This window comes from Patagioenas fasciata, chromosome 1, assembly GCF_037038585.1.
Source record: "Patagioenas fasciata isolate bPatFas1 chromosome 1, bPatFas1.hap1, whole genome shotgun sequence".
Lineage (NCBI taxonomy): Eukaryota > Metazoa > Chordata > Aves > Columbiformes > Columbidae > Patagioenas > Patagioenas fasciata.
In genome coordinates, this window is record NC_092520.1 from 91,344,541 (window position 1) to 91,357,793 (window position 13,253).

The 13,253-nt window shown below is 39.9% G+C and overlaps 1 protein-coding gene across 3 annotated transcripts in view; it reads right to left on the reverse strand.

Moving 5' to 3' along the window:
• Positions 1–13,253, reverse strand: part of SCAF4 (SR-related CTD associated factor 4) — a 46,709-nt gene continuing 33,456 nt past the window's right edge. For 2 of the 3 annotated variants that reach the window (XM_065862601.2, XM_065862602.2), the window contains 4 exons: positions 9,451–9,613; positions 9,237–9,317; positions 8,950–9,138; positions 1–1,210 (listed from right to left, as the gene is read on the reverse strand). In XM_065862601.2, the coding sequence (XP_065718673.1) occupies positions 369–1,210; positions 8,950–9,138; positions 9,237–9,317; positions 9,451–9,613 (1,275 nt within the window). In that variant the 3' untranslated portion in view covers positions 1–368. Of the gene's footprint in view, positions 1,211–5,625; positions 6,997–8,949; positions 9,139–9,236; positions 9,318–9,450; positions 9,614–13,253 lie in introns of those variants that run through there. The other variant, XM_071810395.1, reaches the window with a different exon arrangement.

Genomic DNA, 13,253 nt, shown 5'->3' on the forward strand with positions numbered 1-13,253 from the left:
TTTGTTACGAAAATAGAGTTTATTAAAAACACATCCCTATTGTTTTGAGGAGCTTTCACCGTTACCTTTTCTTAAATTAAAAAAAAAAAATAGAAAGCACTTCTACTTCTGATTTGTAAACTTTTTAAAGTCAAAACTTTAAAAAAGTTACAGCAAAAATGAGTAATATTTTAATCATATCTTCAGTATCTCATGTTATGTTGTGGCTATTTTAAATAGAAGGGAAGCAATCAAATTGCTTACAATTCCCCACCAACTACCGCGGGGCTGTGATATAAGCAGAAGCAAATATGATACAGCAGACTGTACAACTCTAAAGCTCTACACTCCAACAAATGTCACTGTCGCCTCTGGACAATGTCCAGTCTCTAGCGAGGAGCCTCCGCCACTGAGCCCAGATCCTTCTCCGCGTGTTCCACAGATGAGGTAGCCTCGGATGGTAACTCTTCCACGGGTTTTGCACCTGTAGGTTCAGACTCTCCCGCAGCAAGTTCAGAAACAATGTCTGCGTCTTCCACTTTGCCGCTATGAGATTCATGGTTTTTGTCGCCATCTGCCCTGTCTGTCACCTCCGACTTCTCCTTTCCTCGGCTTTCTTCCTTGTCTCTACGAGACTCCCTGTCCCGCGAATCTCTCTCTCTGTCTCGGTGGCCACTGGACCGCCTGTTCCTGTCCTCCAAGTCTCTGTGTCTGTCGCGCTCGGGACTTCTTCGTCCCCAGTCTCGCCTGTCACGATTACCACCTCGCTCGTGATCTCTTTCCTCGTTGCGGTTACCGTAGCGCTCACGATCATTTTCTACCCGATTTCCAAAAGATCTCCTTCCAAACCTTTCCTGGTCTCTGTTAGACGTGAATGTCTGCCTGTCGTTCCTAAACTGCCTCCCATCTCTGTTTTCCTCGGGTCCGCCTTGACCCCCGCTTCCCGGCATCCCCCCCGGTCTCACAAAGTGACCCGGTGGTGGGAAGGGGGTTTTCATTCCGTGGGGGGGTGGCATCCCAAAGCCCCCTGGCCCCGGCGGGGGCCCTCTGTGCATCATGTGGGGAGGCATGTGTCGCGGGGGCATCAAGGGGAACCGCTGCAGAGGAGGGGGTGGCATTCCGGGCGGTCGTTGGAGCGGTATCAAACCAGGCCGGGCACCCAAGAGGCCAGTGGATGGGGTCTGCAACCCAACAACAGGGGCTGGCGGGGGCGGCGCAACTCCTTGAGTGCCTGAAACAGAGAAACACACACGCAAAGTAAAGTCAGAGGCTGGTGGTAAGGAGGGGAAAAAAAAAAAAAAAAACCACAACACAAAAACCACTTTCATAATTGCAAAAATTCTGAAATTATCTCGTGAAATCAGTAACTCCAAAATTGGGGGGGGGGGGGCGGGGAGAGCAGCCTGCAAAGCCTCCTGTGCTGGTGTACACACTGTAAAGAGAACGTTGTCTCCAAACACAAGTTTGTGTTGTGATAGAAGTAATTAATATTGCAATGGTATTAAGTAGTCATTTAACCTATAAGCTTCCTTTTGTGAAGAAGCCATTGCTATTTGGCAGGTCAGCCCTTCTGGATCCCCAGCTCAGTGCTTTGCTTCGTCAACTGCTGATGAAACACCTTCCAATAGGTTATGCTTCCCAGGCTTCTAATTAAAGACAGCTCGCCTCCTCATTACCTTTAAAACATTTCTCCTCTATTAGAAACATCAGCGAAATTTTATCTGGCTAAAATGCCTGAGATTTGAACTGGGTCATCAACAAGATTTTTCATGCGCGGAAGAAGCTGCAGATACGGTCAGTGATGGAGGGAAAGGGACAGGGCTGGGGCAGGAGATGATAGTGGAGAAGTCAGTTTACCCTTCCAGAGAAAAGGGACATGTCAATGTTTAATTTTAGCAAAGCAAACCTTGCAATGTAAACTAAAAGGAAATGCAAGAGGTAACTTCTTCTGGATTTTTTTAAATACAGTTTCCCATCCTTTATAGCACATACCAAATACCAACTATTTCGCATTTCTATTCCTGGACTCTTGTTTTAGTATGGTCTCCATGAGAGATAAAAAAACCCTTACTCTCCAAACACATTTTGAGAAAGCTCGGCCCCAAGCTTGTTGACATCAACACGAGCCAAACTGAAGGAGGATTCCCGAGCTCCAGAGGACACCACAGCAATACGCATGTGCCAGCTTAACTCGTGTGTCTCCTTTTGTTTGAGCTACTAACACCACTGTCTCGTGGGCTCTGCAGCCTTTATACTGGATCTATCTGCTCTGCTGTTTACCTGAAAATAAGCTCCGTATCTGTGAAAGAATGTGTTGTTTTTCAAACACCCAAACTGAAATTTAAAGGTATGAAGAGCTGCCAGCAGAACAAGCACTAATCCCTCTTCATCCATCTTGCGTTCCTTTATAGATTTGTTGGGACTATAAATAATATTTTATTTCCACATATATTAATAAAAATGGAAAAATGCAGGTTATGTAAAATCTTGTAACTCCTCCCACGGGTAAAACTAGAATGTGAAATAGCTATGGAAATTCACACTGGGATTAAGTACTTGGCCAGTGTAATCAGTGAAAACTGCACTTTGATTTCAGCTTAATGAGCATGGTGGAACAGACAGCCCAGATAACCATCAGCCATCATAGCTTCCCTCTTCCTCCATCCGATTTATTTAGCATTTCTATCCCAAATATGCCTAAGCCTTCTCAAGAACATGTTGCCCTTTCACCAAACCATTTCTTATGCTTAGAACATCTCTAACAGAAACCTTTTTATTTGAGTGCTCTTTATATTCATCTTAGAAGGAAATCATCCTTTGCTGGTCAGGAGAAGTCAGGTAACAAAGATGTGAATGTTCTTCCAGTCCGTGGTATCATCCATCTTACCTTCCCCTCCCAGCAGTCACTTTTAACACATGCCTTGACAGGTCACACTCTTTGAAACAAATGTTCCAGCAGCAACAGTGTTTTGTTTTGTTTCCCATTTTAAAACACACAGCCCTCCCCATCCTCTTGTTTACAACCAATGCTGTAAGCACCCAGTTTAAACTCCTCCCATGACTTGGTACTACAGATCTGATGAAACAGACATATGGCTAATGATGCCTTCCAAGAACACTATTTTGCTGAGCTCTGAGGTTTGGGGATATTTTTGTCGATAAGTAAATTCCTCCACAGGAGATCAAAAATAAGGAGAAAAGAGTAACTGAGATCTAATGAGCTGAAGAGGACAAGCATATGCTTCTGCTCTATAGCAGCGGCGTAGATGTGGGTTAAAACAGCACGAACATGAGGCAAGTGTGAAGAGGGTTTTTTTTAATTTAGCAAGTACAAGTAATTTAGTTTCTCAACCTTACTTCTACAGAAAATGCAGCACAGAAGTAGCATAATGGTATCTGAAACTCATTCTCTTTGAATCTGGACTGCTTTAGCAGGGTAACTGAACACTTGTTTTAAATCAGCCCAAATTTTGAGGCTGAAGTACACTGTAGAAAGAACTATTAAGAGTTTCCCTGCTGTGCTGCCAAATCAGGCACCAATTAAAAATTGACTTTCAAAGAGCTGTCCAGGAACACATCCAAGCTTACTAAAAATGCTCAGTAAAATTAGTGGTACAGATTGCACGTGCAATGTCTAGGAAAATTTCAAGCCCTTTGTTGCCTTACATAAATACAGTATATAAAATTTAAATATTTTGTCAAACTTGAAAAGAAGTATTACATCCTAGAGAAACAATAAAGTGATTTAATAACCATCTCATACCTGTGCAGACGAGTGACGGAATTTATCGGCCCCAGCCTGTATTTTATTCATCTGTTCATAACTGTAAGCTGCTTTGTAGCAGCTACCCTTGTCTTCTTGCTTATAGGTATGAAATACAACCACCCCTTTCACCAGCTGCTTATTCTGCATAACATGGCCAAGATGTGGCTTTTATTACAAGACACGGCTTTTAACACTGGAGATGCAATCCTCAGATCTTACACCTATTCTGTTCAAATGTGTAGAAATATAGGTTGCTTTCACAACTTATTTTTATGTGTGACTTTCACCAGTGAAGCATATTGAAAGGTCCTCAGAACTTGCAGAGTGTTTACTATGATGAATGCAGACTCAAGTGCACTAGGAAGACACATTGCCAGCCATCAGTGTTGTTTCAGAGGTGCAAGAACAACCACACAGTGTCAAAAGTTTCATAATTTCACTTTACTCATAAGACATAGCCCAAAATACTAGAGCTGTCCTGAAGAAGTGTCTTATATCCAGAGATGTCACAGGAGCCATCCTTACTGTTTTGATAAATTAGGTAAAAAGCCAGATTTCTGTACCACTATCATTCCATTTCTGATTATCTTCTAGCTGGACAAATCCCATGTTCCCTCGTGGTAATTATCAGTGTTATAAATGCTGACATTACTGAGAAGCGTGGCATCTGATTTTATTTCCTCTTTTTTAGCTGGACTCTGCTCAATAGGTGGTTATAGTGTCTCTTATGATCCGCTGAATTACCTCTCAGCTGTCCCAGTACAAGAAAGCTGGGAATGGTGATTTTTCTGACACAGCAATCCTGCTTCTGATACACCTCTTTTGCAAATCATACGGAAATACATATGAGAATAAGAAGTCAGAAGCTTAATATTCAGCAGAACAGGCTCAAGGTTTACCCTTTGAGTTTGATGCTGATGTTATGCAACATTTAGCATGTCACATTAATTCTCCACTGGGGAACGTTTCATCTTAAAACTAGAACATTAAATGCTAGCAGGAAGTTCTTGAAAGAGGGACAATGTTGTAAATCTTGTGTCTTTTTCTGGAGTTGGATACAGAATCCTTTAGACCAGGCCAAGACTGTAAAGAAAGAAGCCCAAACTTAAGAGCCTAAATGTTGATTCACAGCCTAAATAACCTGCCATAAATACCAACATTTTTCAGGGTAGTCAACGTCCATCACTGAAACATGAATAGGAGCGAGCTCCTGCTGGCAAGATGCTTAAACAGGATCAGAGTCAAACTACGCTATGTGTACAGTACTGGTTATTGGTATTAAGACTTCTGAAATTCCTGCTTGGTAACACAAACACTAAACTGATCCGAGTCAAGGGAATCATCAAGGCAAAACTGAATTCCAGGAATGCTGCTTGAGAGTACATGTTCCCTTACCTCCAAATTCTCCTTCCGTAGTATTATGAAAGCAACAGTCATATATATATATAATTCGCAAACATGCAGTGTTTGTTGTGCTTTTAAAATGGGCTATCACAAGAAATCTGGAAATGTATTAGGCTTTTCATTGCTCATATCCTGTATTAATTAAAAAGCTCATCCTTCCTCTGAAGGCAGTATCACTTTATAATACAGTAAGGCTCTGATGAGCTCAGAGAATATCTTAGTCTGTCTTTGTAATCTGCATTAAATTATAAAAAAGACCACAACGCTACTTAAGAACAAACCATCAAGGGAGAAAATAATAATTCAGCATGCATGAACAGGAAATTAATACGAAGTTCAATAAGAACTACAGTATAATTGATCTTTGATAATATGTAATTATCATTGTAAGAGTTTTGGTAAAAAGAGCACTAGACCAGAACCTACAAACTGCAATATGGTGTATTTAATCAAGATAATAGATCACAGAATCTGAATAATCAAAACACAGCATCTGCAACAGCAGTTTATTACTGGTCCAAATTACAGCATTTGCTCAACACTAAGAACAAGTTGGCAAATCCAAAATGATTTAAAAGTCTGTCACTTTCTGCAATATGCACAGGTAAAAGGAGTCTAAAAATATCTGCTTTGCAGACCATTTGAAAAATGACATATGAGCACACACTCACAAAACCAGTTACAGTCTGGATGTCTTGTTCATATTAAGAACAAGAATCTTTAACAGCAGCGAATATGATCAAGGATACAACTAAACCAAAACAATCTGAGGGTGCTTTTTAGAAATAGGTACACAAAAATTCAGACACAATGTCCACCAGGGATCACGCCTCTGAAGCACAAACAATGTTTTTGTTGGAAGTGGTGAAAGAATTGCATTGGAGGAACAAATGAAATTAGTGGAGATGAAACAGAATGTAACTTACATTACTAAGAAAGCATATGAAATCTTACAACAATCCATTTAGAATTACTTTGTAACACATCTTCCATATAAAAACTGAACAGATAAACTTCATTTTGAAGTTACAAAAATCAGAAAAGCGCTCCTGGTGCTTGTACAGATTACATAAGGTGTTCTCAAGCAAGGTTAGCTTTAGATTTCTATGACAGTCTCTCCAGAGCCATCTTCATTCCTTGAATTCAGCCTGCTGAAGTAAGTTCTTCTATCCTGCCCAAATATCCGAAGAACATTTCTTCATTCTTCATGTTACACTAATCAACCCCCTTCATCCCTATTTCCCCAAGCAGAGTCCTCATGACATACTTCACGATGCTGTCAAACAAATCTTTCTTCCAACTTCTTATCTCAGCTTGGAGAGCCACACGATGGGAATGTTTAATGAGCAGTTTGAGGACTTTGTGAGAAACCAGTCACACAATCAGTCATTTATTCAAATGGCTAAGCCATGAGGTCCTTTAGTCTGAAGCATTTGGTTTCCCTTGTCTGCACTTGCCCATGGCTAACTGAGGGTCGATGCTGTACCTGCTCATTTACTTTATCCAGTTCATTTGCCTCTGATCAGTACAAGACTAGGTCAGACACTAAGGCTACGTTTAAACTGTAAGCCTGCAAGTAGTTGTGGGCTCTGGGACCAGGATGCATACGTAGATTGCATCTCATGTTCGCACACGTGGTGAAACCCTGGCACACTCCATCTCCCAGGCTTTCATTTCCCTAGGAGCAAAACCTGACACACAGAATGAAAAGGAAGGAATGATGATGCAGCCTGTCCAGCTCTTCAGCTCGGAGGCTGGGGAGGGCAAGACTTCAAGGGACACTTCTTTGCCATTTTCATCAGCATGAGTGCTGGAAAACATCACCCCTTTCGTGTTTTCCTTCCAGCCTAAGGAGAGACCAGATTTGGACTCCCACACACTGAGCTAAGCTCAATTGATAAGTGAATCAAAGTGATCTTAAGAAGAGAATTTATGTTTAATTAGTGAAAAGTTTTCAAAGCAAAGACAATTGATATTAATCTTTAATCATGTAAAATAGCATAATCTGTTCCTTCTAGTTTTCTTGTATCAGATTGTGAACAGTCCCTCTTATCTCCAAAATGTCAGGATGGAAGGACTTCACATAATTCCTTGATTATAAATAACTTCTTCTTGAAGTAAGACACTCATCAACATAAGATGTTATTACTTAGGTAAACACATAGATCTCTAAGCTATTACTTCAGGTCTAACTCTGTAAGCTCACACATGCAATCTAACAAAAAGAAACAACTCTGCTGTCCTCTTGTAGATGAGACAGAACATTGGAGGAGTCACTCTGACCGCATGGACCACTTTACCTGCCTCAACTAATCAGTATACAAGTTAATAAAAAACAAAGACAAGTTTTTGATCTTCAGATAAGCTACTGTCCTAATGTGGGTGTATCATTTACTTCACTCCGATCTTTTTTTTGTAAAATGTTTTTCTCATGTGTATAGCAATACAGCAACCTGCAGAGAGTAATTCAATACATCCCAAAGGCTTGAAATAAAAAGTTCAAGTTATGCCATAAAACACATAGTACCATGAAACTTCAAAACTCTGGTAATACCGTGTTCCAATTACAAAAAGTGTAACTTAATCATTAAGATGTGAATGTCTTAAACGTATAGTCCTTATCGTTACAAAATTGTTAGAATCTGTGGTGTCAGTGCAAATTTTTTTTTAAGCTTTTCTCTGTTTGCCAGGTGTCCAAGATACTCTAAAACAACTACCTGCTGGTTTTATCTGCTTTCACAGCTTTAACAAAGCAGAGTGAAACTCAGAGAGAAGCAACTTTAAAGTTTTTGAAAAACGCCTTTTAAAAGGGTCTTATTTTGAATTCCCAACATGAAGGATCCAAAAATCACTACTCATAGCTGGAAAATTCAGCCATCAAATCCAACAGAGCAGTGAGCTCTCAGGGAGACAAACAGCTGTTCTTTTTTCAGTGTACACTGTAAAGTTCTGGGCAGAGACATCCTAAATCACAATTATATTTTTCATTCACTTGTTAGGCTTTCACTTAGAGGTCTGAAATCCCATAAACATAATAATCTCATTAAAATTTGTAGGAATCAAGTCTCTTGAGTATATTTTTGAGGTTGACGCATAAAAGGCCATTGTAAAATCAATATCTAGTAGACCTCTGTAACATTAAACAGTATACACCACCCTCTTTAAAAATCTGACCAAGTTCATATCATATAGTGAAATTATGTGAGATACTGAAAGTTAGGTTGGTTCTGCTATAGTCAAAATACCATTTTGTAATATTTAAATAAGGTTAACATACTGTTTAAAAAGTTTCAAAACTTGTGATACTGCAGGGCTGAATAAAAGCTTTTTTTAAAATTTATTAAAATACTTTATTCCATACATAAAAAGCAGACCATATTTTCACTGATTTAAAAAATGCTAAAAAAATTACTGTTTCTAAGTTGATTTTGTGCATGTAATAGTTGAGTCTAGAACATTGTTCATGTCATATAGATGTTGTAAGTTCATTTTCTATGTGGTATAAACCTCAATTTGTTAAAAGTAGACAGCATTTCATTCTGTCCTGAATTTGTAACATAAATGTTACAGCTTTTTTGTTTCTTCAGAAAACAGACATTTGATAATAAAAATTATTGCTCCTTCTGTGCAAAATCAAGCCTCTAAAAATTATTTAAAAGCCAATACAAGGGCATAAATTTCAAAAAGTTAGGAAAATCTGCTTTACTTTCTCATGAACTGTAAGTCAGCTGTAAAGTCAAAATCATATTTTTAAATTCAGGGAACAATAAACTGAAGAATTTATACAAAAATGAACTTACCAAGAAGTGGAACACCTTGGGTGACAGGAGCAGGTACATTAGTAGGTGCTACAGGAGGTGGAACAGTCGCATATATTTTGGAATTATTGGTAGTTTCAGCATTCCCCCTGGATCCAGAAACCACTGTTGGGATGGGATTTCCTACAGATGAATCTTTTGTAGTGTCTTCACTTACACCAGTTGCTGTAGCTAAGAAACAATGCATTGACATGTTACAAAAAAGTCAGCCTTTCTGGTTGCACGATACCTTCTTTCCATTGCCACCTGCCCAAGATTTAAACACTTACAATTTGGGATGTTTACTGCTGGAGTGTGAGGAACTGATACTGGAGGAGTGATAGGTGGTGGTGGTCCGGGAGGAAGAAACCCTATGAAAAGGTAGACATCAACACTGAGCATCACTTTACCAAAACACACTTGTGCAGTTCATATGGCAGATGCTTTTATTTGCTATATAGTTTTAAAAAAGGACTTAGTATTCCTAAAATTATGTACACATACCTGGGGGTAAATGCATTGGGTTGAAACCAGGTCGTAAAAATGGAGGTGGCGGTGGTGGGGGCACTCCAGGAGCAAACCCAGGAGGTGGGATTCCTAAAGGTGCTGTGAAAGCAGGTGGCTGGAGCGCACCGACCACAGGAGGACCTGATGGATGTGGTGGAACCTAAGAAAAAAGGAAGGGGAAAAATGTGTTACCTCAAGACTGAATGCTGAGCTATTTCTTGTTCAGCTGTGTACTGCTGTCTTCTTTGTCCATCAAAACAAGAAGATTTAAGCTAGCTTAAATTACTCTGCAACAAGGTGACTTACATAACTGATCTAATTAGCAGTCAAAAAAGTGCTACAACTTAAAACATTGACATTGATCTTGTGTTTGTTCTCAAAGAAAAAAAAAATCTCTGTGGTAAATCAATATTAATGCATGCTGGTAGCTGGTATATCTATAAATACCCTTTCCACAGCAGCTGGAATTAATTTTACCGTTCAGCATGATACACTATAATGCACACAACTTCGGAGCAATTAAAAAACCTTTTATTTTTTCATTTTTGCTGCCTGAATTTGTACATTATATTAGAATGACTATTGTTTCCTTATTAATTTATTTTTTATTATTATATCAAGCTTTGAATGAAAATTGATTTAAATTAAGTTGTTCCCAAGACTCATATTTATGTGCTTACTATAAAAACTACATTAAATATGTGGGAATCAAAAGGAAAAAAGTCTAATCAAGATATGTTCTGCATTTAAATTGATTTATTAAAGCAAAGAAGAGCTGTGTACTCAAGTGATCGTAACTGACACCTCCATGACCATCAAAGCTTCAGAACTACTACACTAAGCCCCTTCATAACTCCTATTTCTAGAGTAAAGAAGGAAAAGCCTTTACTCTTTTATTCTCAGCACTGAAAGAAGTGGCACTAAATCAAACTAAGAAAAATACTCTCCTTAAACCTGGAGAAGATGCTAAAGCTGCCAAGCACCTGATACGACTTCAAACTTCTGTTCCAAGTTCTTTACCAATGGCCAGGTTAGCGAGCTGAGTCACATTAAAACTTGTACTATTAGAATTTTAAGAAAAATGAATTACAATAGGCTTTAATTCACTAGGCTTTAGCACGGACCACCCCTTTTTATTGTTAAATTTGAAACTGGTTTTTTATTGCTTTATAACAACCTGCTGGTTAGGTCCTGGCCTGAAGTTCAGCTAACTAAGCAGGATGTGAGAAACCACTGGATGTGACATGAGAAATTGCCAGACAGGACAGGTAACAATGTGTGAAGCTGACAGACGTTACAGATGGCACCGTGAGGGATGGCTGGATTCTGCAGGTGGTTAAGGGGGTGTTATGTGAACAACAGCCAAACTTCAGTGAGAAGCAGAAAGGAGGCACTGGGGACCTCCTAGACTAGCACCTTGCAAGGCCAACAGTGCACAGGTAAAGCATATATAAGAGCACCATATAAGGCCAAGACTACGTAGATGAACATTAGCCTGGAGTAACACTAGATGTGCTGCCATTAATCACAGTTTAAGCTATAGAAAAAGTACTCCAAAACCACAGCAACCTAATTTGGTAGGTATTTTTGTTTGTTTTGTAGGGCATTCCTTCAAAGCACAATGACAAAATTAGCTAGACAAAGCAACAGACCTGCTAACTGCAGTAATCTTCTGTGAAGCAAGTGTTAATGTACAGTGTGTATGTAGCAGAAGGAATTGAGGAGGGGTATATAAAAGGTTTATAAAAGAGGGGAAACTTGCTGAATGCTGTCAGTCCTTAAGTAGTTACAAGCTGCGAAAACCGCAGATGAAGCATGTGTACACAATGGCTTGAGAAGGTATAATGAATAGTAAAATCTTATGATGGAAGTAGAAGGAACATCAAAGGAAGATGGTTTAGGTATGTATTAGAGGATATTCATACCTAATTATCCAAGCTTAACTGCTGTATTTAATTTTTTTTCTAAAAAGTTAACCTAATGCATAGTTATAAGTAACACATTAAAACCTTTCCTTTAAGCAGAAAGAAAAAAGGAAAGCTGTAAAAATCTGTGCATAAATGTCAAAACATCCAATTTAAAATAAAATTTAAAGTGTTAAGTTTCTCTGTATGTTAAAGAGATGGAACCAATGGCTAATAAACATTGAGAGATACCAAACACAGAGGACTGGTGAACAGTTTCAAAATAATGGCTAATGAATTGGATGAAACAAAAGAACAAAAATGCTACTGGAAAGACCTTTTATTAATGGGCAGACCAATATTAGGGAAACCTCATATTTTACCAGCAACATTGGAAAGTGCAATAACTAACTTCTCAATAGCTGTAATGCAGACTACCAGGTGCATTTCAATGAACACTTCTTGGGGTCTGGCCTGTGTCCAGGTACAAATATTTCTTAGTGCACACCTATCAGATTGACACTTGAAGGAGGATCATTTGCCCTGTGAACTAAAGGAGCACGGCGTACCTCAGTGCTCCAAGACAAGTAAATATATATTTAAGTGCACCAGCAGGAAGACTGCCATTTTCAATACGAAGGGTATGGGATGGATATTGGACCAATGCACAACTCCCACATCTAGTTAGAGAGAGAAGGAGCATGTAGGATTGAGAAATACGTCAGCAAATTTAGGAGGTACACACTCAACTTGGACTATGGCTTCTGGCTGAAATCCCATTAAATGAAGGAAAGGGACTTTGGGTTGCAGTGGGACATTTAGAGAAAGAGTGGTCACAGCAATGCTCCTGGACTCCAATGTATTGCCTTGGCAAAGCCGAAGCAATGGTTCACGGTAAAAGAATGGCAGTTTTGGTAGGGTACCACCAAGCTCTGTCAGGAGAATGGAGCACCAATTGCCCCAAACCTCCTCAACGAATGAGCAACACAAGCAGTATCACAACACAAGTGCTATTAACCGAAAATGACTCTCAATAACTAGGAAATAGACTTAAGCTGGTCTTGGACACTGCAATATGACTTAAAAATTAACACAGACCTACCCTCAGAGTGGACCACTGAGGTGCCTTACTCAGACCTGCAGGAGTGGGACCAGATGCAGCAAGAGCTCAGAGATCTCAATCTACAGGCGAGAAAAGGGCTTACTCCAGTAGCACAACACAAGTATTCCATCTATCTTGCCAACAACTCCGGTCCCTGTGCCTGAGAAGATGCTCTGTGCACTACTGAGGCCAAAGAACCAGACTTAGCTACGCAGGCTATCACTCTTAGAAGGACATTATAGATCTGAAGTGCCTTACTACATAAAGGTTGCATTCAAGGGTCCAGGTGATACTGGCAGTAACGGGAGGTCAGTCTGCAGTTAGTTACACTGCACACAGGTCATGTCCGGTAGAGCAGGGCTCCATCCCTACATGTCCAGCCCATGCAGAGGGGGCAGCACAGAAGGCCCATTCAGGTTTTACTAGAGAAAGCAGTGGCGCAGCTTCTTCCCATCCTACCTTTAAGCATGGGATTGTTAGGGTTGTGGGCAGATCACAAAGCTGCTGACGAGGCCCTGACCTAAAGTTAAGCTTTAAGACAAAGGGCGTTATGGGCATGAGAAGCTACTGGACACAGCATGAGAAACTGCCAGACAAGACAGGTAACAACGTGAGAAGCTGACAAGTTACAGACAGTGGCATGAAGGATGCCTGGATTTTGTGGGTGGTTTACAGGGTGCTTTATGAACAACAGCCAAACTTCATGGATAACCAGAAAGGAGCACTGGGGATCTTATGGGGAAAAGGATCTCCCTTGTGAGCCAAACAGTGCATAAGTAACCACATCCAGGAAT